The sequence below is a fragment of the Rhinolophus hipposideros genome (genome assembly GCF_964194185.1).
Source record: "Rhinolophus hipposideros genome assembly, chromosome: 13".
Lineage (NCBI taxonomy): Eukaryota > Metazoa > Chordata > Mammalia > Chiroptera > Rhinolophidae > Rhinolophus > Rhinolophus hipposideros.
This window is the reverse complement of record NC_138059.1, coordinates 58,133,410-58,157,456: the sequence shown is the minus strand read 5'-3', so window position 1 is coordinate 58,157,456 and position 24,047 is coordinate 58,133,410. Positions and strand designations below refer to the sequence as shown.

Genomic DNA, 24,047 nt, shown 5'->3' with positions numbered 1-24,047 from the left:
AAAAATAACTCCATTACATGTTAATATAAATATTTTTTTAAAAAATAACTGTCTTCAGAACCAAAAATGTAGTGAGAAGATTGGAATTGTTTTTATATTTTTACAAATCTCTTTGATGTCTGGCTTAATAGAAGACAAGAGGATTCTCACATCTACTTCATACACACACTCATTAGAGCAGTGATATTACCATATGTCATGTAGATTCTGGAAAACTCCATCGTGTACCTGTAAAAGAATGAGTGTGAACAGAGCAAATAATATCCTTGTATTATTAAGAATAGAGTTTTGATCTTGCAGACCCCCTCAAAGGGTCTTGGGAACCCCTACTTGTCCTTGGACCATACTTTGAGAACCATTAGTCCTCAGTCTATTAAAAAAAAGGTAGGCATAACTATGTTTTAGAAAATATGATGGCAGATATGTAGGAAAGAGAAACTAAATGATTCTAACAATTTAATGGCTAAAAACAATTAGAAGCTTTTATATTGGTGGATTAAATCCAAACTGTAGGAATATCTTCTTTGTGATTTTGGTAGAGGCTGGTCAGAAGTTTACTATTGCTTTGGTAAGCTCCATCTTATTCTTATAGACATTAATAAGATGGGAAGTAAATTAACTTATAGTTTCAATAATACTGCTTTCTACTCAAAATGTAAAAGATGTCATCTACCTTATGGGTGAGATGGGCTTCAGTTGTCCAGCCTGAGACTCTAACCACTATATAGACATTGTTCATATAAGAAACAACATTCTGAATTTTAAACAGGTGATTTTACAGCTTCAATATGCGTTTTCCAATATCACCAAACAGTTCTCCAGTTCTCAGTGGACACTTATTGGGTGTCCTACAAATTTAACTCCATTCTGACACTATCTACCTGGAGATAGTATCAGGTTCCACAGCGGGGTCTTAGCAATATATGGCTTCACCCTTTCAGGCATCTGGTGTAATTGAGCTAAAAGATAAAATTGTCTCTTGTCCTGAGCCTCTTTCGAGGTGTTGATATAATATTGGATTTCTCTTATTACATAACTCATTTATTCATTCCCTTACCCTCAGCTGCTATTCCTCCTTCTCTTCATTTATACTCAAACTTTCCCACCTTTGGAAGGGACGTTAGGTTCGCCACAGTGCTGGTCTCGGTTACGGGCTGCAGTACTCGTGTAGCAAGTGCCTCCCCCAGTCCACTCCCATTCAGACAGGGCGAGGTTACATAGGTACAGAACTACAGGGTTATCTCTACCACCAGAAAATATAGCCATATTCACTTATTTGAGAGAGGTGAGATTGGAACAGCAAGAGAGACAAAGTATTGACAATTTTGGAATCTGCGTGATGGATATGTGGGGGTTTCTTATACTGTTCTCTCAATCTCTAGATACATGTTTTACATTTTTCAATTCTTTTTAAAAGAATGTCTTGAATACAATGGTCTGTAAGATTTATAATACTTTGCTGATTAATCATCATAAACAAATTGTAATCCATAATAATCATCATAATCCAATTGTAAAGCAGGCTGCCTTTGAATATTTTACAAATCAGAAAACCATGGTGTGGTGACAGGGAATGCAGATTAATTTAAAGAAGTTCTATACCCAAAGCAGAAAGAGTATCGGAAAAATATCTTTCTTGATAAATGTAATACATTTAGCCCTGCCAGTGATTCTTTCCTTCGTAAAATTCCATCTTGTCTCAGATCGTATCACACTGAGCTCTTCTGATTCTCTTTCTCCCAGCTAATCTTTTACTCTTGGTCTCTCTGTGAGTTTATTTCCCTACTGTAGCTTTTAGGATGCTTTCAAGTTCAAGTAACAGAAATGACATTCAAACTTGACTTAAATAATAAGAAATTCGATTGACTCATGTGAAGGAAGCCTAGCAGTAGGACAGACCTCAGGTGTAGTGTGAACAGGAGGAATGTTTTCTAGTCTCTGCAAGTCCTCTTTGGTCAGCTTTGTCCTTGTGCTGGCTTTTTACAAGATGGCTGCCAGCAGCAACTGGAATGGAGGATCGGAAAGTATTTGGAGGCTTCATAACATTGTTGAACCACCACACCAGTCCTGAATGGCCTTCTAGCAGACCCTGTCCTATTGATCATAACCATGTCACACGGGCACTCACAGTTATAAGGGAGACTGAGAGACCAAGTAGCTGGCAACAGGCTGAGGCAACAAGCTTCCAGCAGAAAGAAAAAAAAAATTGTGGCTCTTCATCGAGCAGGGAACAAAAATCTTTCCCTTTAGTCTGAGCCAATTTAAGTCACATTTCCACTCTGGGTGAATTACTGGCAAGGGGCTATGAGATTTTCCTTAAAACAGCAGCTCAAGGAAAGGATCAGATTCCTCCTAACTCAGTGGATTATCTGATGGATGGTGAGTATCCGAACTAAATCAGGGTTCTGTTAGGGAGGAGGAACAGGCACGGTGGATGTTTGGAAGGTGACCTAGTGTTCAGTGCCCTCGCTGGCCCTGGACTTGCACTAAGATCCACATATCGTTCTCTGCTCTGGGTTCTCCTGTCCTTCTCATTCATTTTCTAAGAAACCTTTTCCACTCTTGATTCAACTGCTGGTAAAATTTCTACCAAAGCTATGCTCCCCAATAGGACTTTTACTTTTTCTATTCATCTCCAACCGCATAAATGCATTAACATTTAATGTGAAAATTAACTCACCATGTCATCCATGGTTATATTCCTTCTTGACTTTATAGTTTTGATCAGTGGTTCCGCTTTACCCCCAAATACCAGATTTATTACTGTCTTTATCTCTTACCACTGCCATTTACTATCTTCAGCCAAAATTTCTCCTCTCACTAAACTTTCCCTATGATAGTCTATTTTTATTTACCCTCTTCCTTTTTCCTTCTCGCCTATCCCTTTCATAGCTAACTCATATTTATCCCTTACGTGTTGGAAAAGTTGTCATTTCTTTTAGGAGGCTATGTTAGGGGTCTCTCCTTACATGTATCCAAAAGCACCTTATACGTCCTTTTTAAGCACTTAGCATATTATTGTGTTTCCCCGAAAATAAGACCGGGTTTTATATTAATTTTTGCTCCAAAAGATGCATTAGGGCTTATGTTCAGGGGATGTCATCCTGAAAAATCATGCTAGGGCTTATTTTCCGGTTAGGTCTTATTTTCGGGGAAACACAGTATAGAACACTCCACCTAAGAAAAGCAGAATACACAATCTTCTCAAGTACACATGGAGCTTCTTCCAGGTACACCATATACTAGGCCAAAACACAAGGCTCAAATAAACTAAAAGTATGGAAATAATGCAAAGCATGACCTCTGACTACAGTAGAATGAAATTAGAAATCATTAACCAAAAGAAAGTTGAAAAATTCACAAATATGTGAAATTTGAACAATACTCTCTTAAGTAACCAATAGGTCAAAAATGAAATTGAAAGAGAAATTAGAAAATACTTTGAGATGAATGAAACAAAAATACTCAGAGCAAAACTTAAAAGCTACAGCAGTTCTTAGAAATTTATACCTATTAATGCCTATGTTTAAAAGAATGGTCATAAGACAATAATCTAGTTGTTCACTTTAAGAAGGTAACATAGCAGAACAAAATAAGTGCAAAGCAAGCAGAAAGAAGGAAATAATAAAGTTTAGAGTGGAAATAAATGAAATAATGAATAGAAAAATAATAGAGAAAATCAATGAAAGCAAAATTTCATTCTTAAAAAATTATTTGATGGACTGTTAGCTACACTGACTGATAAAAAAAAAGAGTGAAGGCTCAAATGGCTCAAATCAGGAATGAAAGAGGAGATACCACTACCAAACTTAGAAAACTTAAAGGATTATAAGGCAATACTATGAACAACTATATGCTAGGAAATTAGATAACCTAGGCGATATGGATAAATTACTAGAAAGACACAAACTATTGAAACTGACTCAAAAGGAAGTAGAAAAATCTAACTATATCTGTAACAAGTAAAGAGATTAAATTAATAATTTAAAAGCTTCCCACAATGATAAGCCAGACCCAGATTTCTTCACTGGTGAATTTTATTAAATACTTAAATAATATCAGTCCTTCACAAACTCTTCCAAAATATAAAAGAGGAGGGAAAATTTGCTAACTCAATTTATGAGTCAGTATCATCCTGATACCAAAATCAGACAAAGACATGCCAGAAAAAGAAAACTATATTATGAATATAGACACAAAAATCTTCAACAAAGTATTACCATACTGACTCAAGCAACATATTAAAAAGAATTATATACCATGACCAAGTAGGAGTTTTATGGAGAATGCAAATGAAAATCAATCAATATAATCAACCATATTATTAGAATAAAGAATTAAAATTACATGATCATTTCATTAGACACAGAAAAGACATTTAACAAAATGCAACACCCTTTCATGATTGAAAAAAAAAGATACATAACAAAATGGAATAAAAGAGAACTTTGTCAGCCTGAAAAAGTGACATCTACAGAAAACCTATAGCTAGCATTATACTTAATGGTGAAAGACTGAAAGGAAGAAGTAAAATTATACCAGGGATGCCAAAAAAACCTATACAAGTGGACGCTTTGGTCAGCATTGCTCAAGCAGTAGTTCGCCGTAATCAGAAGTGTGTGGACACCGATGGGAACCACTTTGAGCACCTCTTATCATTGCAGAAGTCAAACGTAGTCAAAATGTATTCATCTTTTGTTACTGGCATGTATTGAGTATTACAATTTTAATAGTTATTTTCCATTCTTGAAATGTGTATACATTTTTGGCACCCTCTGTAATTGCAGATGGCATTATCTTTTAGGTAGAAAGTCCTAAGGAATTCACCAAAAAAACTATTAGAACTAATAAAGAAGTTTATCAAAGCTGCAGGATACAAGATCAGTGTAAAAAAATCAGTTGTATTTCTTTATGCTAGCAAAAAAACACTCCCAACATGAAATTAGGAAAACAATTTCATTTGTGATAGCTTCAAAAAATATGATGTTATTGTTTTATATTTGATACAACTGTTTTAGTTTGGAAGGGCTGCCATACAAAGTACACAGACTGGGTAGCTTAAACAATAGAAGTTTATTATCTCACAGCTCTGGAGGCCAGAAGTCCAAGATCAAGGTGTTGGCTGGGTGGTTCCTTCTGAGGACACAATCTGTCCCATCCCTCTCTCCTAGCTTCTGTGGTTTTCTAGCAATCACTGGAGTTTGTGGCTTATAGATCTCTGGCATTATCTTCACATGGCATTCATTCTCCCTGTGTGTATGTCTGTCTCCAAATTTTCCAATTTTATAAGGACACTAGTCATGTTGAATTAGGACCCACCCCAATGTCCTCATTTTAACTTGATTATTTCTTTAAAGACCCTGTGTCCAAATAAGGTCACATCCTGAAGTATTGCGAATTAGGACTTCAGCATGTGATTTGGGGGAAACACAATTTGGCCCATAACAGATGCTTAGGAATAAATTTTATGAAGTAATGCAATATTAGCATACGACAAACTATAGAACCAGATTGGAACAAATTTTAAAACATATAAATAAATAGAAACACATCCCATGTTTATGGATCACAAAACGTAATATTGTTAAGATAGCGATTCTCTCCAAATTGAAATGATACAGTCTCAATCAAAGACTTTGTATCAAAGCTTTGATACAGTCTCAATCAAAATTCCACATGGCTAGGGTTTTGTTTGTTTGTTTGTTTGTTTATTTTTTAACAGAAATTGACAAACTGATTCTAAAATTCCTATGAAAATACAAGGGACCCAGAATAGTCAAAATAATTTTGAAAAAAGTACAAAGTTGGAGGATTCACACTTTCCAATTCCAAAACTTACTACAAAGCAACAGTAATTAAGGCAGTATGATGCTTCCATAAGGACAGCCATCTAGATCAGTAGAAAAGAATTGAGAGTCTAGAAATAAAGCCTTACATTTATGATTAATTGATTTTTTGACAAAGGTGCCAAGATATTGCAATGGGGAAACAATTGTCTTTTCACAAAAGGTGCTGAGACAACTGCATATCCACATGCAAAATAATGAAGTTACCATGTATTATTTAAAAATAATAAATTCAGAATCTAAATAAACCTAAATGTAAGAGATAAAACTATAGAACACTTAGAATAAAACACCCTTAGAATAAAAGTAAGTCATCGTAACATTGAGTTAAGCAATGTTTTTTCAGATATGACACTGAAAACCCAAGTGAAAAAAGACAAGATAGGTAAATTGGATTTTATCAAAACTTAAATTTTTGTGCTTCAAAGGACGTGATTAATAAAATTAAAATAAAATCCACAGAATGAGAGGTAATATTTGCAAATCATACATACAACAAGGGACTCGTATCCAGAATATATAAAGAACTCTGATAACTCAATAATATAGAGACAAATAACCCAGTTTAAAAATGAGAAAAGGATTTGAATAGATATTTATTCAAGGAAGATATATGAATGGTCACGAAGCGCATGAAAAGGTGTTTAAGCATCATTCATCATTAGGGAAATGCAAATCACAACTACAGTGAGATACCATTTAACACCCACTAGGATGGCTATACCAAAAAAGATGAACATTGACAAGTGTTGGCAAGTATGTGTAACAATTGGAACCCTCAAATATTTCTGGTGGGAAAGCAAAGTGGTGCAGCCATATTGGAAAACAGTTTGGCAGTTCCTCAAAAAGTTAAACATAGAGTTACCACATGGCCCAATAATTCTACTCCTAGGTATATGCCCAAGAGAAATGAAAACATGTTCATACAAAAATGTGTGAATGAATGATCATAGTAGCATTATTCATAACAGCAAAAAAAAATGCAAAGAACCCAGATGCCTATCTAAATCGTGAATGAATGAATGAACAAACGAAAAATGGAATGTGGTATATCTACACAATGGTAATGAAAAGGGAATGAAGTACTGATACCTGGTGCGATATGGATGAACCCTGCAAACATTATGCTAAGTAAAAGAAGCCATACCCAAAAGGCCAAATATTGTATGATTCTGTTTATAGGAACTGTCCAGATTAGTCATGTCCATACAGACAGAAGTAGATTGGCGATTGCCAGGGACTAAAAAGATGGGGTGAGGGGGATTTATTGTTAATGTGTAATGGGTTGCTTTTTGATGTGATGAAAAGGTTCTAAAATTAGATGGTGTTGATAGTTGCACAACTAAAGCACTGAATTATAAAAGTCAATTTAATGAATTTTATGGTATGTAAGTCAGATCTCAATAAATGTGTTAAAAAATGGGAAACTGTGATATATATATATATATATATATATATATATATATATGTATATTATAGTTCAAGTATGTGAAATATGAACAGGTTTCTGGAGGTTGATGAAGTTATAATCATCAGTGAGGAGATACAGTGAAGCAGTTTAGAGCGTGGCTCTGTAGCCACTTTGCCTGGTTTTGGTTTCTGTGGTCTATTCCTTCCTACATACGCATATATCACACTGAGCAACACTTCTTTGTGTTTTGAATTTATTATCTGAAAAATGGCTATGGAAATAGTGCTTGTTATGGAACAAGTTCACTTAATAAGTAAGTAGGAATTGCTCAATACATATTAATTATTATAATTATTACGATTTGTAATTTTATTTATTACCAGGTTTTCATAGGAAAGTGGTTTCTAGTTTCTAAAAAGTAACTTGGAAAGCCAATTTTGAAATATTATATTTTATAGAAATACTAAAATAGCTATCATGTATTAAATGCCTATTTGCAACCAACGTGCTGAGCACTTTTGTATATAATACTTCTAATCTTTACAACTCTGCAGGATAGGTATTATTGCGCCCACTTATACAAGAGTAAAGTAGGGATTAGCAAAATTAAGAAACGTTCCATTTTTAATGGCGACAGGACTGGGATTTGAACTGAGGTCTCCTTGTCCTCAATGTCCATCCATACCCTTGCTGGTACCCCAGTATGCCCTCAAAGTTACTAATATCTGCTCGTGTGGCTCATATCCTTCTCCTGTTTGCCAATCAAGTCTTTATTTCCAAATTCTATTTCCCTGGGCTTCTTGATTTCAGCCCTGTTTTAAGCTCTGCTTTCTTAGAAAAGCAAGACCCAGGCATTAATCACAGGGTCGTCAGCAGCATGACATCGCAAGAGTGTGTGACATCTCGTGTTTAGAACTCAGTGCTTTGGGCTTGGAGAGTTAGCTTTACTTCGCTGATGACCTTTTTTTGCAGAAATGTTAATATTGTATCTGGTTATGACTTTCAGAAAAATAAGTAATTTCATGGTGATCACTTGAGAGTAAGGACTGTGACGAGATTGCCCACTGTGTGAGGAACCCAGGGCCCATGGCCATTTAGTTGACAAACACTTGTATGTCAAGGTATCCTTTGATTTTTTTTTTCTTTTTAACATTTTTTTATTAGTTTCAGGTGCACAAAACAGTGTAATAGTTAGACATTTATCATTTGTATCCCTCACACAGTGACAACCTCCCTCCCCCATCCACTATCCCTCTGACATCGCACACAGCCATTACATTTCCACTGTCTCTATTCCTAATGCTGTACTCCACTTATTGTAAATATATACATATATATATATGTATATGTATATATGTATATATATGTATATATATATATAAAATTGTACTTGACATTCATTATTGTTCAACTTTAACTTCAGGTATACAGTGCAGTGACCATTGTATTACACAGCCATAAGGAAGAATGAAATCTTACCATTTGCAACAATATGGATGGACCTAGAGAACATTATGTTAAGTGAAATAAGTCAGACAAAGAAAGACAAATACCATATGATATACTTGTATGTGGAATCTAAAGAAAAGGATAAATGAATGAACTAATCCTTTGATTTTCAAATCACAGATTTGGATATTACGAATCAGGGATCATCACCCAGGCATTAAAGTCTTAAAGTGGAAACCTTCTAGACCCTGTAGCTGCCATGTTTGGCCAAAATCCTTTTAGTATAATTATCCAGATTCTGGCCCTTAAGTGACAATTAACTACCAGGGATAGCACATTTTTATTTAAATTATCCTCATTGTGAGTTCCAGGAAGATGTAGAGAGCAATTTTCTTGAAGGCATAGGACAATGTTCAGTAAAATGCATGGTCAGTGGTTTTCCCTTTTGTTGAATTGTCATTATTCTTCCTCATTGTGTAGTTTGTAATTTGGCAACTCTGTGCACTGGGGGAGGTAAGAGGCTATGTGATTCAATGAAAAAAAATTGGAGAAAAATATTCCAGTAGTTTTCTCTTTTAGGCATATTCTCATTAAAATTGAGTAGGTTGCTGCTCAAATCACAAATATCAAAGCCCTAAGTGCCTTGAGGGTATTTAACATAGAAATTGAAACAAAAATGGATTAAAGTCTTTGCTAGGATATAAATAGAAAAGAGAAAAGAAATCTCTTTGAGTGAGAGCAAAGCCACCGTACCTTAAGAATTTCGCTCTTCCTTTTTTGAGATTAGCTGTTTGATCCACCGTATTCCAAGGCGAGTTTTGATGTAAACAGGCATGCATAGACCCACCATTTGTAACACTGAAAACACATCAGCCAAGAGTCACTGAAAACCATAGTTTAAAATATCCCCTTTGAATTTGTTATTCCTGCTACCTAACTCTTTACATTCATCACTGGGATAAAGGAAAACTCTTGAGTCCTTTGCCTGTTTCAGAGCTGCTGCTCTGATATAAACAAATAGCATCACAGATAAGTCTTCCTTTCCTCGTATTGTAGTTTTATTACAGTTGGAGGAGAGCACCCAGTGATATTTTGCCAATTCTGTGACACGGTGCTTAAGAATGATTGATTAGAAGGATATTCTCTCTTGTCATTTTCCTTCAGACTGTGGCTTTTATTAATTACGAAATTCATTGTGTATGAATCACGTCACCTGGACAAAAAAGACTTATGCAGTAATAACACTAGTGATTCAACATTTCTGTGTGATTAAATATTTGAATGTTTTCACTGAACTGCTTTTGAGATGAAATGGATTGAAGAAGAAGCAAAATGTCAGATTTACAGTGGAATTAAGCTGTACCCATAAAAGGATTAGCCACTTTATAGAAAAGTGTTATAATATAAGGAAGTGCTGAAAGCACTCCTTAAGATTAACATAATTATTTAATCTTATTTTTCTAAATCAAACTTTAAACTTTTTGGATTCCAATGATACTGTCACTAAAAATGAAAACAAAATGAGAAGGGGAGTTAAGAGAACTCAGAGAATTTTATGGCTAAATGATTTAAACGTGAGCTTTTTTAAGGGGACTCTGCAATTAGAAGTACATTCGCTTCGTTCTCAGCTCTGACACCTTGGGCAAGTCATTGCAGCCGTCTACGTCTCGGTTTCTTTATTTTTTAAGTTCAAAATAATTACTTCAGTTTCTCCTCTCCTACAAGCTTTTGGTAAGGCTCAGAAGCAAAACACAACAAAAACCCACCACCATGGACCTTCCTGTGTGTGTTTAAATGAGGCCTTTGATGAGATCGATACTCTGCCAAGATTATAAGACTCCATATAATGCCGATTTTGGCAACATAAAAAAGGATAAAATATTTGATAATCTTTGAATGATTTTCAACTGAAAGTTTATTTTCTTTCTCAAAGTGAAATCATTGAATTTTCAGTACTTATCAACATGGGGAAAAGTGCCTAAAGATTGGCTTTATCTGTGACTCTCTGGAAACTCACAGTCCAGTGTTTAATATTTTAGAATAATTGCAATCTGTACCTGTAGGTTGGTACTCCATTGGCATTTCCAAATTTTTGATTGAGTAGTTGGTCATGATCTGTGGCTTACTACACCTTGTATATACACAGATTGATGTCCTGAATATACCTATACACATACACATTATAGATAATTTGCTTTCTGCTTATCAAGTGATGTATTTGATATATTCAGTATCCCCATCAGACTTTCAGGCCTTGAGATCAGGGACTTTGGGGATTTTGCTCAGAGCTGTAGCTCCCTCAGGACTTACTCAGTGCACTATTCGAAGAAGGTAGAGTGGGGAAGGGATGCGTATCTCTTTATCTTCTGACCTGAGAATGTTGGCTGGCACCCCTGCCATTCTTGGCTACAGTCTGAGGAATGTGGATCTCCTTTGCCCTCTGAGTCCTAGAAACCCTCAGGCTGGATGGTTCTCCTGGCAACCTGGAATATCCTTTGTCCTTTCTCCTAGAAAAAAGAAACTCTGTTTCTCCCACTGTCTAGAAAGAGCAAAATTCAGTTTTCGAAGCCTCTTCTCTTGCCCCAATGCTAGGTGCCTTATGTTATCTTTTTTTTTTTTTTTTTTTTTTTTTTTTTTTTTTTTTTTTTTAGTAAGGGTGATGAGAGACTGAATATACAAATGGACAATGAAAGGCCAGACCACACATAAAAATGCAACCTTGACCTCCAACCTGCAGCAAACAGCCTGGGAAACTCCCATTTTCTACCATAAATAACCCAGGAAGCCAGCTTGCTGTGAATCAGATTTCCAGGAATCCAGATTGCTCTCTGGTGTCCATCCTGGAAGCTAAACAATAACTTCTGTGCAACTGGTCCAAAATGGCCAGGACTTGCTTACTAACTAACAGCTTCCCTAATTTTTGTCCCTGCTTCCAATTTAGGACCAACCAGAGACAGCCAAATATGCTCCAGTTACATAGGATACCTGCTTCTCATCAGCCCGCTCACAGCTTTCCCTGCCTATAGCCACCAAATCAGGGCACCTCTGAAACCTTCCCTTTTTTCATTATGAAGATTTTCTACTTCTCTGCCAAAACACAGGTTCATGGTGGCTGACTCCCTTTCTATATAGCTGGCTCTTAATTTGCTTATCAATTTGCTCGATCTTTGTCTACTTCTACAATAAGAAATGTCAGATGTTGTCTTTTATCTTTATATTCAAACTTGAAAAACAGATCTGACTGAAATGCATTAGGATCAGCAAGAGATTGCTCCTTTAATGCTACTAATTTCCTCAGAGATTTCATTAAAATTATTACAAACAGAGTTTGCTGTGAGGGCAGTAGACTCACTGTGGCATTTGTTCTGATTTCCTAACTTCAGCCTAACACTCAGGGGGATGCCCCCAGCCCTGGGTATTCTTCCTGAGGCAGAGAACACTGCTACCCATCTTTATCATCATAGTGTAATGTTTAGCCATGTTGTGGCTAAGATTTAAGTAAGCTGAGTTTATCTCTAAACAATCACATATATAATTCCTAAAATAATTACCTATTATAAGCATATTCTTAGGCAATTAGGTAAAATGTGGTGTGCATTGTACTAAAGCATCAATTCATTACAACTTCATGGAATGAACTCCAATTTAATGCAATCACCTTTACCTGAAGGGGTCTTTGGCCGCATGCCTTCTCTTAGAGTCAAAATCTTTCAAGGTACATACGCATCTCTGGGACCAATGTCTGTGTTTTCTTAACGCCCTTTGTCTTAACAGCTAATCACACACAGTTAGTTACCTAGTTTTGTGTGTGTCAATCTGAGCTCCAAGAGTTCTTGTATTATGTTTTGTCCACATGTTAAACGCATAGCCCTTCCTGCCTTTTTCCATGATTATATTTTATTTTGCTCCTATAAATTTACTTATTCCTATGTCGATGTGAATTTATTCCTCATCCTCTTCCATCTGCTGTTTACTTTCTTAGCTAGAGCTAGCTCTAACCTGAACTGCATTAGTATTATGGGTTGATCACGTCCCCCAAAATTCATATATTGAAGCTCTTGTCCCCCCAGTACCTCAGATTGTGACTATTTGGAGAAAGAGCCTTTGAAGAGGTAGTTTTGTTAAAAATGAGGCTATTAGGGTGGACCCTACTACAATACGACTAGTGTCCTTATATGTAAAGGAAATTGGGACACACAGAAGGGTGTGTGAGCACACAGAGAAAAGATGACGTGAGGGCGTAGTGAGAAGGAGGACGTCTACAAGTCAAGGAGAGAGGCCTCAGGAGAAGCCAAACCTGCCAACACCTTGATCTTGGACTTCCAGCCTCCAGAACTGTGAGACAATAAATTTCTGTGGTGGAATCTGAGCCAGTCTGTGGCATTTTGTTATAGCAGCCCTAGCCAACTAATACCATTAGTGGTTTTCCTTAGCAACTCCCCTTACTTAGCAACCTGCAACATTTACTGAGTGACTCAGCAAAAAAAGTTTCTCTGAACGTTCCTATTTTCCTACATAGGAGAAAAAATTTAAAGCTCAGTTAGATGAATTTTGTTTGATTCGAACAAAACTAAGGTGATTTATGTCAAGCTTCAAGCACCATCATCAATTTTGTCATCATCGGAGCACATCATGGAATTGGGGGGTACACCAACCAAGTGATGCAAGGGAAATGTGTAGGCCACGAGGTGAAAGAGAGTAGGCTGACAATAAATTAATATGTGGATTAGCAGAGTTTGATTTAAAATGTGAAATAAACATGGTGCTGAAAGTTTATTTTCTTCTCTCTGCTGTCTATATCACGTGACATTTTTGAAGACGTATTTGAAGGACTAGTGAAGGGCTTTCCAAGCTTACAGGATTTTATTTCTAAACTTCACTAGAAGGTTGAATCATATATTACAAGGTCCTTCTAGTCTAAGAGAAAAGAAGGTAGACAGTCAAAAATAATCAACTGTTAGAGATACATGGAAAATATGGGTGAAGAAGGAATAAGGAAAACTGATCACGTACATTTACCATCTCCCAAGTGACATCTCACTTAAATGACAATAAAAGAAGGAAAATGATATAAACCTACAAGTAAAAAAAGAAACACAGGAGGCAGATGATAACAGAGGAACAAAGTCAGCATGTTTTTTTGGAAATGGAAAAGAGAAGTATCTGACGTTGCAGATCCAAGAAAGCTGAAACCCAAGCAAGTGCTTGCAGAATGGCTTCTAAAGAGGAGGAATTTAAGGCACTGGGTACTGTGCCTTAAAGAAACTGCATGGCCTCAAAGAATAGTCCTATCCAGACAGCAGGTCCGCAAATAACATCTTTTGTTTAGCGTCGTTTCATTATAACGTTGATGAGGGAAAAAATATATTCCTGGCGGGGCCACTGTCTGTGTGGAGTTTGCATGTTCTCCCCACATCTGCATGGGTTTCTCTAGGAACCCCTGGTTTCCCTATCACATCCCAAAGATGTGCATGTGAGGTGACTGGTGTGTCTTCATCGTCCCTGTCTGAGTGAGTGTGGGTTTGAATGGCTCTGCAATGGAAGGGCGTCCTGTCCAGGGTGGGTCCCACCTGGTGCCATGAAAGAAGTAGTAACATTTTACTGTCTTTATACATAAAGAACTTCAGGCAGAGAATGGTTAAGTAACTTGCCCAATATCACACAGCTAATAAGTGGCAGAGTCAGATTTCAAATCTAAGCAGTCTGGCTCCAGAATTTATACTCCTAACCACTATGTCATACTGTCTTTTATCAAACTTCTAGAGGAATCCAAAAGGCATCAGATTTCCCAACAGTGATACTAAAAGTTATAATGGAATGCAGCAACACTTTCAGCATTCTAAAAAGTATTTACTGACTAGAATTCCGTTACATAGCCAAGCATTCAATCAAGTGTACGAATAGCTTCAGATACTTTCAGAAATTCAATTTTACCTGTGGTGTGTCCTTTCTCAGGGACAACTAGAATCCAAAAATTAGGGAGCCTCATGCCAAGCAAAAGCCAAGGAAAGTTCCCTGATGACAGTTGCCAAGAAACAGAAACCTGTCCAGACCAAAGCAAGGCAGATGGCTACTAGAGGGTTCTTTTCCAAGCAAGAGAGAAAAAGAAAAGTAATAGCTTATGTGATGTTTGTGGCAAAGGATGGAATAGTATCAGAGATTTTTCCAGCACTCTTTCAGTGCTATAAAGAAGAAACAGTGGTAAGTGCATTAGAAAATTAGGCCAAACAGCTTTTGTTTGTCTTGTTTATTTGTTTGCTGCTTTCAGTTTTGTATCCCACATATGAGTGAAATCATATTGTGCATGACTTTTTCCCTGTGACTTATTTCACTTAGCATGATGTTCTCAAAACCCCTCCATGTTGTCGCAAATAGCAGTATTTTGTCTTTTCTTATGCTGAGTAATATTCCATTGTGTATATATACCACATCTTCTTTATCCGTTCATCTATCAAAGGACACTTCGGTTGTTTCTATGTCTCGGCCACCATGAATAATGCTGCAATGAACATAGGGTTACATATATCTTTACGAATAAGTGTTTTCAAATTTTTCTGGTAGATACCCAGAAGAGGGATGGCTGGGTAATATGGTAACTCTATTCTTAATTTTTGAGGAACCTCCATACTGTTTTCCGTGCAAGAGGAAAAAAGGTGTGTCAGCGAGGTAGAAGAGGGTAAAAGGTGTCAAATAAGTGGTGGTGGAAGGAGGTTTAACTTTGGGTGGTGAACACACAATATAATATACAGATGATGTATTATAGAATTGTACACTTGAAACCTGTATAATTTTATTAACCCATGTCACCCCAATAAATTTAATAAAATTTTTAAAATGTACTAAGGAGAAAACAAAAAGAAAAGAAAAATAAGCCAGGAAAAGGGGGCAGAATTGAAAAAAAAAATGCTGCACATGAAATGAAGCGTAATCATTACAGTACATCTCAAGTGTGAATGATACCTCATTGTCATAATATTATAAAACTAGAATGTGACTTTACCCAGATCTGTGAAAGATATGCGAATTGCAAGATAGAGATGAGAGAAAAGAAGACATCAAATTGTTATCTTGCTAACTTCCCTAATAGAAAGTGAGTGATAATTTCTAGAATTAATGTATCAAGAAATGGCAATATAAACCTATTATTTGAGTAAGCAAGTAAATATCATAAGAAATATTTAAAAGAAGTAGCTGGGGTTGAACTCAAGATAGGGGAAGAGTTGAGTAAGAGACTACTGCTTTCATTATAAAACCTATAGTAATATTTGACTTTTTAAAAATGTGTATTTTTTAATCAAATGAAAATAGTAAGGGAAATAGTTAAATAAGAATTGGTTTGGCAGTAGTTTGCTTCTCTAAAAACTTTCTGAAAGAAATCCATTTTAGGAGACTTTAAAAATAGGACTTAAAAATAACAAAAATGAAAAATAGGACTTAATATAATTTCATGTTGCAGAGAAACATGTACCGTCCAGGTGGGATGAGCAGAATATTGAGGGAGTGAGAAGAGTACCTTGAACTGGATGGAGGGTTTGGATTACAGAGAGCTGGAGCCCGGAGCGTATGGTGGGATTAATGCAGCTTGAAACTAGGAAGTCCATTGTAGACGACTAGAGTGCTGGACGTAGCTGACATGTAACTCAAAAGGCAGATGCTGACAATGAGTTTACGAAACCATGTGGCGCTGTCAAAGCAATCCACTCTGTTTCCTGAAGTCTGGGGAGCTACGAGAAGAAATGTGAATTAAAAGCTATTGTTTTCTGGGCCAGCAACTCAAATACCAATCCTATCAATTTCTCTTTTCAGTTTCATGAAATGGATGAATTTAGGGTCAAGCAAGTAATATTTCATATGAGATCTTTAAAAATATAGGCATTGCCTACTCTATGTTCCTTTTGAAATTTCCTAAAGAATGGAATTCTTTGCCATCTCAGAAAACTGAGTAATATTTCTGTAGAGAAAATTCATCCTCTCTCTCTCTCTCTCTCTCTCTCTCTCTCTCTCTCTCTCTCTCTCACACACACACACACACACACACACACACACACCACATGTAATTAGTTTTGGTCTTTAATCCCCCATAACCATGTGAATTTTATTCAATGCGGTTCCTTGGTTTGTGCTTAAGAATAACATTCGTAGGCCCCATCCCAGGCTTCTTCCTAAGGCACATCAAAGAGATGCTGACATGTCTTTCCAAAGTTGAAAAACAGCCCCAAGTGTAGTCATTACTTTGGCAGAAAAAAATGTATACACTGAATACGTAGATCATAATTGTTGTTATTTTTGTGCCATCCTGTTTGCCACCAGGTTGAATCTGGGCGAACTTTTGGTTAGTCCAGTTCTGCCCAGTTGTCATGAATGTGAAGTCCTTTTGAGGTGTGACAGTGCTGAGTGGGGAGCCCTTTGTTCTCCAAGGACTCCGGAAATCACTGCACAGGAAACTGTGGGAGCCATCAACCCCCTCATGCACCGAGCGGAGCAGGACCACCCTCTCTCCTCCCACAGAAGCCATAGGAATAACCAAGGGGGAGAGCGGAGCGGTTTCTGGCCATTACACTATAAGATGTTAGGCCCATTAGCCACTCCAAGAAGCAGTCTGTCATCCCTGACGTGAAAAAGTTGCCACAAGAGTAACAGTAGAGATTCTTTCAGTTGTAAAAATCTATGACAAAGTATTGAACCTAAAAAAGATGAGGAGTGGCTATTTTATAATGAAAATCATCTAGAAATGTGTGCAGTGCTTGGTTAGAAGTATTGAGCAGGTGTGTGGCCTTGTAGCACAGGAGTTTCACATTGGGGACTGAGGATACCCCGCTGGTCCAGTCTGCTCCTTTGATCATGAGTCTGTCATCCAACCCATGTGCTCTGTATAACAAGGGGGTACAAAAACATTTTTTAAAACGTCATTACTGCTCATGGAAAAGTACCTGAGCAACAACACTTCCCTGGGGGACACTGAGAGGAGGAGAGAGGGGCAGGAATGACAACATTTCACACATAAAAGCAGCCTGCTCTTAAGTAAAATTTAAAAATTTTTATTTAGTGATACAATTACTTTAACATTTTCCCTAGGGCTTTGTGTCCTATTTTAGTAACAAAAGATCAGCTCCTTGCAAAGATGCTCCTAAAAGCTGCTTTCGAAAGAAGCGAACAAAACTTCTAAAATACCAGGAAGCAAGAGGGGAAGAGCCTGCTTGTAAGGCGCCAGTAACCTCATTTGGAAAGTAATTTCATGTGTTAGAGAGGTTATTCTCCTCTCATCTGTGTGACAATTTAACAAGAACCTAACAGATTTATCTAGCAACTTGAACAAGTTACAATAGCCTCAGGGAGTGTTGGCGAGTTAGGTATTTTAGAGAAGATGTGAATATCTGTGTTGCATTTTTCCCCCATTATCTTGAGATTCTTGAGAAAATCATTATATTCTCTCACCCTGGGGACCTACCTAAGTGAGGGCTTCTGAGTATTTCTTTATTGAAATTAAATCTTGGACTTGCTATTTATGGATTACGTACTTGGTATGAAGTAGTATTGAAATTATTTATGGATAGATGACCAGGACCAGCGTAAAGTATGGTGACAAATGGGAGCAGCTGTAGATTTTGGCACAAATGAATGGGTGGGTTTCACAGAAGTAGAAGTATAAAAATCAGTAATTGGTGCAGCCACTATGGAAAACAGGATGGAGTTTCCTCAAAAAATTAAAAATAGAACTACTGTATAATCCTGCAATCCTACTTCTAGGTTTTTATCCAAACGAAAAGAAAATAGGATATCGTATCTGTACCCCATGTTCATTGCATCATTATTCACAATAACCAAGATGTAGAAACAACCTGAGGGGTTTTTATCAACAGATGAATGGATAGAGAAGATGTGAGATATATTATACATATATATATTATACATATATATCACATATATGTATAATATATATACACACATATATATACATATATATGTGTGTGTGTGTGTGTATATATATATATATATATATATATATATTATTTAGCCATGACAAAGGAAAAAAACCTTGCCATTTATAATATGGATGGACCTTGAGGGCATCATACTAAGTGAAATAAGCCAGACAAAAACAAATACTGCATGGTATCATTTATATGTGGAATCTTAAAAGAAGAAAAAAACAGTCAAACTCATATAAACAAAGTAGAAAAGTAGTTGCCAGGGACGGGGGGTGGGCAAAATAGGGAGAGGTTGTTCAAAGGGTACAAACTTTCAGCTATAAGATGAATTAATTCTGAGAGTCTAATGTAAAACGTGCTGACTATGGTTGATACCACAGTATTGTGTGTATAGGTGAAATTTGCTAAGAAAGTAGAACTTAAATGTTCTCACACATACAAAAAGGTAAATATGTGAGGTGATGGTTGTGTTTACCAGATGGGGGGAGTCCTTTTACAACTTTATGTCAATTATACATCAATAACCCTAAAATTGAAAAAGTAATAAACCAATAGACTCAGAGACATGGGGGAAAAGAAGTATAAAATCAATATCTAATCTTAAAATCTATCTCTTGCCCTAGAATATTGTTAAAAACCTAATGTTTTCATGCGATATGAAATGTATTCCTTGGGTTTGGCTGAAGTTGGCACCACATTTTCATACAAATCTGAGGTGTTCTGTCTTTTATGGAGCCCTCTACATATGCAGTCTTTCTGGCTCCTCATTGATTTTCCTCCCTTGTTTCCCTGAAAATAAAACCTAGCTGGACCATCATCTCTAATGCATCTTTTGGAGCAAAAATTAATATAAGACAGAGGTATTATATTATATTATATTATATTATATTGTATTATATTGTATTATATTTATTTTATTATATTATATTATATTACATTACATTACATTACATTATAGTAAAATAAGACCGGGTCTTATATCAATTTTTGCTCCAAAAGATGCATTAGAGCTGATGGTCCGGCTAGGAATTATTTAAGGGAAACACAGTATACTGCACCACAAATTCACAAAGCATGGGTTGGTAAAAACACTTTACACATTATCTCAAGCTTTGCTCTAACCAATAATTGGTCATCCAGCCTTCGCTTGACTAATTCAAAGACAGAGAAACATGTTTTACAAGGCAACTCAATCCCTTTGCAGAGAGCACTAATTATTGTTTTTATTCTTGTGTGTCAAATCTCTCTTTAAGTTATTAGTTCCCTGCTCTTGATTCTTGATGAAATCAGCTACTGTGTTCCTCCCTATCCATTTACCAATATATGCAACTATTCCATCCACTTCTCATTTAACAGAAATGTTTGGAATTATTTTGGAACATTTCAAAATCTTGGTTTATCTGTACAACTTAGTCTCTTTCAAACAGTAGGAAAGCAGTTTTATGCTTTTCTCCTGATAGTAATTCCTCTCAGTTTGCCTCTTGGGAATCCCGCTGGGGCCTGCATTCCCCCTGCTGCCTACCCCACTGCCATCAGGACCCCTGGGCCTGTCACAGCTGGAGAGTGAGGAATCTGGGAAGAGAGAGTTCATCTCCCCTCCTTCCGCAGGGCCTACCAGAACCAGCCCGGCCACTCCAAGGCTCTGCCAGGGCCTAAAGCACCCTCATCAATGAGAAGTTAAGGAAATATTTTTATTTGTCTAAATTCTAAACACTAGGGCATTTATTGCTTTGTTTTGCTGTTAATTTTATAATCCATCAAATGCTCCAATGGGTACTTTTCTGGTGTCTTTGAAATTAGTTAATATTCACCATGTTGAATGACATCTTCGTGAGGACCTCTATTAAAAAGTGAATTAAATCTGGTTTGTATTTCAGTTTGGATGCCAAAGTTTCCCATGGCTCTTATTATAGTGCACTGATGTAATACGCTCAACAAGATCAATACTCTTGGTCTTTAAAAAAAACAAAACAAAACAAAAAACCTAAAAACAAATTATGGAAGGAATTCTTCTCAGAGATTCCTAGGAATTACTGAAATTTGTATGCCATAAAGGCATTCGGTTCTGAAATATAATATTAGTTTCTGCGTTTCTTTTGGGTGTTTTTTTTTTTTACACCCTTGACTAGAAGTCTCAGAGGAAATTGAAATAAGCAGTCTATGAGAGCAAAAATTTCATTACTTTATTAACCAGACAAACGAAAAGCGAGGCGTCATTATAAGATGTTCTGCCAGGCATATTTTCTGTCCATAAAACCAGAATCTTCCGTCTAGTCCTTAGAAAGAAACTGGAAGTTGATTCGCGATGAAGGCCTCTCAGTGATGGACGAAGCCAAAGGCCTCTTCCTGCCTGAAGATGAAAACCTGAGGGAGAAGGGCGACTGGAGCCAGTTTACACTGTGGCAGCAAGGTGAGCTCCTACTTCTAGATTGTTCTCTGCAGCCAGTGATTTATGGGAAGTGGGACACGAGGCTGGTGACATCTCCGAGAGCTGAGATTCCCCAATTTACAGGAAACTGCCCAGAAAAACCTAGATTATCAAAATCCGTTCATTGTTTTTTAAAACTACATGTGAACATGTGTGTGTGTATGTGTGCGTGTGTAAATATATGTGTGTATGTGCGTCTACACTCACATGTGTATTTGCATAAACATATAACAGTATCTTGATTTTCCTGGTGTTTCCATTAAACGATATGTTACAAAGAGTCACTCTACGGTGCAGGTGTACCTGCAATCTACCAGGCACTCATCAGTGCCTGAGGAAGGAGCTTTCCTGAGGCTCATTGCTCCTGTAAGTGGAGATAATGTTGCATGCCAAAATGCTGTCACCACGGGTCAGAGATGTTAGAGATGATAACACACCAGAGTGGCAAGACGATAATAACTGGTGCCAGAGCTCTTCGAGACTATTCAACCTCATATACCTTGAGCTGAACTCAGGCCCAGGCACATCGATAGGACTCCAATACGTTTGTGTGTTCGATGAATTAATATATCAATCTATCCTTAAAATCAGGAGCACTGAATTGTATCTTTAAAGCTCTTCCACTTCTCTTCTTGAAAATTCAAGTTAATCTGGGTTAACAATATCTGTACAAAAGGAAATCCATTTTGAAGACTAAATAGCATGTGTTGCACAACTTTAACTACACAAAATACGTGGAGAGGATACTAATCAGTAGGTTTGTGTTAAAGGATAAATAAACACAGTTGTTTATCTCAACTGTGGTTTCAGAATAGTTTACAGGTAAGAGAAAGAACTACTTCAGTGATATTTTCAAGGAAGCATCCATCAGAAGAGAGATCATGTGATTTCAAGAGACTCTGTCAGCTTTTTGCCAGCAAGATTTTTAAAAATAGAGCAGTAAATTCAATATGTGAACAACAGGCTAGTTTTATCTATTGACATTTCACTAAAATGAGTCGATTATGTTGGTCTTATGCGGTGACCAGTTCACCCGATGCCTCAGTTCTATTAACCTCCTTATGCCTCGTAGAAGTTATTGGGCTTCCTAGAACAATGCTTCAGAATAGCGTGCCTCCTGGCAGGAATTTCCAGAAACCAGAGCCTCAGCTAAAAATAAAGTTGAAACATGCAAAGCATCATAAGGCATAAAAAAGTATTAAGCAAGAAAATAAATAGATAATGAAGACAGTTTGGTTGGAGGCAACATTTTGGCTTTAAGTTTTTTGTGTATTTTTGAAAACAACTTTGTGGTAAATACACGTAACTTTAATTTACCATCTAACCATTTTTAAGTGTACATTCAGTAGGTGAAGTACATTCATATTGTTGTGCAATGAATCTCTAGAATTTTTTCATCCTGCAAAACTGAAACTTTGCACCCATCAACAACTCTCCATTCCCCTCTCCCAGCCCTTGGCAACCACCATTTTGTTTCCATTTCTATGAATTTGTCTACTTTAGATACCTCATATAAGTGGAATTATACAGCATTGGTTGACTTCTAAATTTTCACATATTTTAATTATACTTGATTTTCCATGAATTACTAAGAGTAATTTCTTATAATATTTTTCACTGTCTTGGCATCTTTGTTCAATTCTTTCTCCTGTTGAAAAAAAAATTGCATTTTTTTTAAGCTTGACAGAGTAATCTATTATGTTGTTTAAAAAAACTAATAAAAATTACTTCTCACCTTATCGTGATTATATTTTCTAATTCCTGCTTTTATATTTTTCTTCCTCCTCTTATTCTTTTTGATAGTTTGTTTTATTTTTTTAAAACTTCAATTGAAACTTCTTAGTAAATTTATTTTCATTCTTTCTTCATTAATAAAGACTTCATTTAAACCTGTGGGCTGATCTCTGGATACTTGGATATATTGGATAAGCCGTAATGTATGACATTTTCACTTGTGTTGTTTCCAAGAAAAAAATGATTTTCTATTTTGATTTCCATTTTGACTCAAAATAATTTGAAAGTGTGCGTGTGTGTGAGTGTGAGATAAGCATGTATTTTCCAACCAGTTGCAGTTAATTAAGTAGAAATTAATTTCTAGTTACATACTTTTTGTCAGAAAAGAATATAAATCACATAGTTTCTCTTTCAGGAAGTTTTTATTAAGGTTCTTTGTGGTCTTTTGTTTGTGGTTCCAGGCTTCTGGGAGGAATCCAGTAACTACTTTCTAGAAACAAATGCATAATTTAAAGAATTTTGAAGGCAATGAGTCTCACAGCTTGCACAGAAGCAGCTGGAATGTCTAAGGGCAGATGTACTCCCAGCTGCTGTAGCTCGGAGACAGAAGAGAGAATCTTGTGGCAGTTGGAGTCGGGGAAAAATGTGAGGAGGCAGGGAAGTTATTTAGCCACACTGAGAGCTCAGGTTCAAACCAAGGGACTGATGAATATTGGCCCTAGTAAAGACTTAGAATTTCTGTCTAGTCTAGTTAGGAAAAGATGCTGCTAAGTAGTTGAAGGCCTTGATGCATCTGGAATTTTCTTTTCTATCCAAATGGTAACTGGGAATTATGGTATAATCAGTACTATAATCATTACTGAAGTATATTTATTCCTTTTTAAATGATCAACTTCTTTGAGTTGGAGAAAAAAGACAGAATCAAGAAACATAAATAAGAATTTTACCCCACAGATAAGTTTTCAAATTACTATATGAATGTTACAGAATATCTGTTTTGCTCACATGTGTTAATTGTCACCAACAATGAACACTACAATACACAGTTAACAAGTATGCTACCCATGTGCAGTCATTCCTTCTTCCAGAGTCTGTAGGAGATGGTGCTAACTGGTCCCAGGAACCTTCCTGGATGAGCTAGTTCAGACTGAACTTCTGAATCCTTCTCCACATAGTGTTCTGCGTAACCAGTCTTAATTAGTCAGAGTTGTCATGCAAGGTGAACCTATTATCATCCCAGTAGGAGATAG

At 36.5% G+C, this 24,047-nt stretch overlaps 1 protein-coding gene across 4 annotated transcripts in view; it reads left to right on the top strand.

Moving 5' to 3' along the window:
- Positions 1 to 24,047, top strand: part of ASPH (aspartate beta-hydroxylase) — a 192,461-nt gene that overhangs the window by 151,008 nt on the left and 17,406 nt on the right. For all 4 annotated transcript variants that reach the window (XM_081069791.1, XM_081069790.1, XM_081069793.1 and 1 more), the window contains one exon: positions 20,910 to 21,045. In XM_081069791.1, the coding sequence (XP_080925917.1) occupies positions 20,910 to 21,045 (136 nt within the window). The remainder of the gene's footprint in view (positions 1 to 20,909; positions 21,046 to 24,047) is intronic.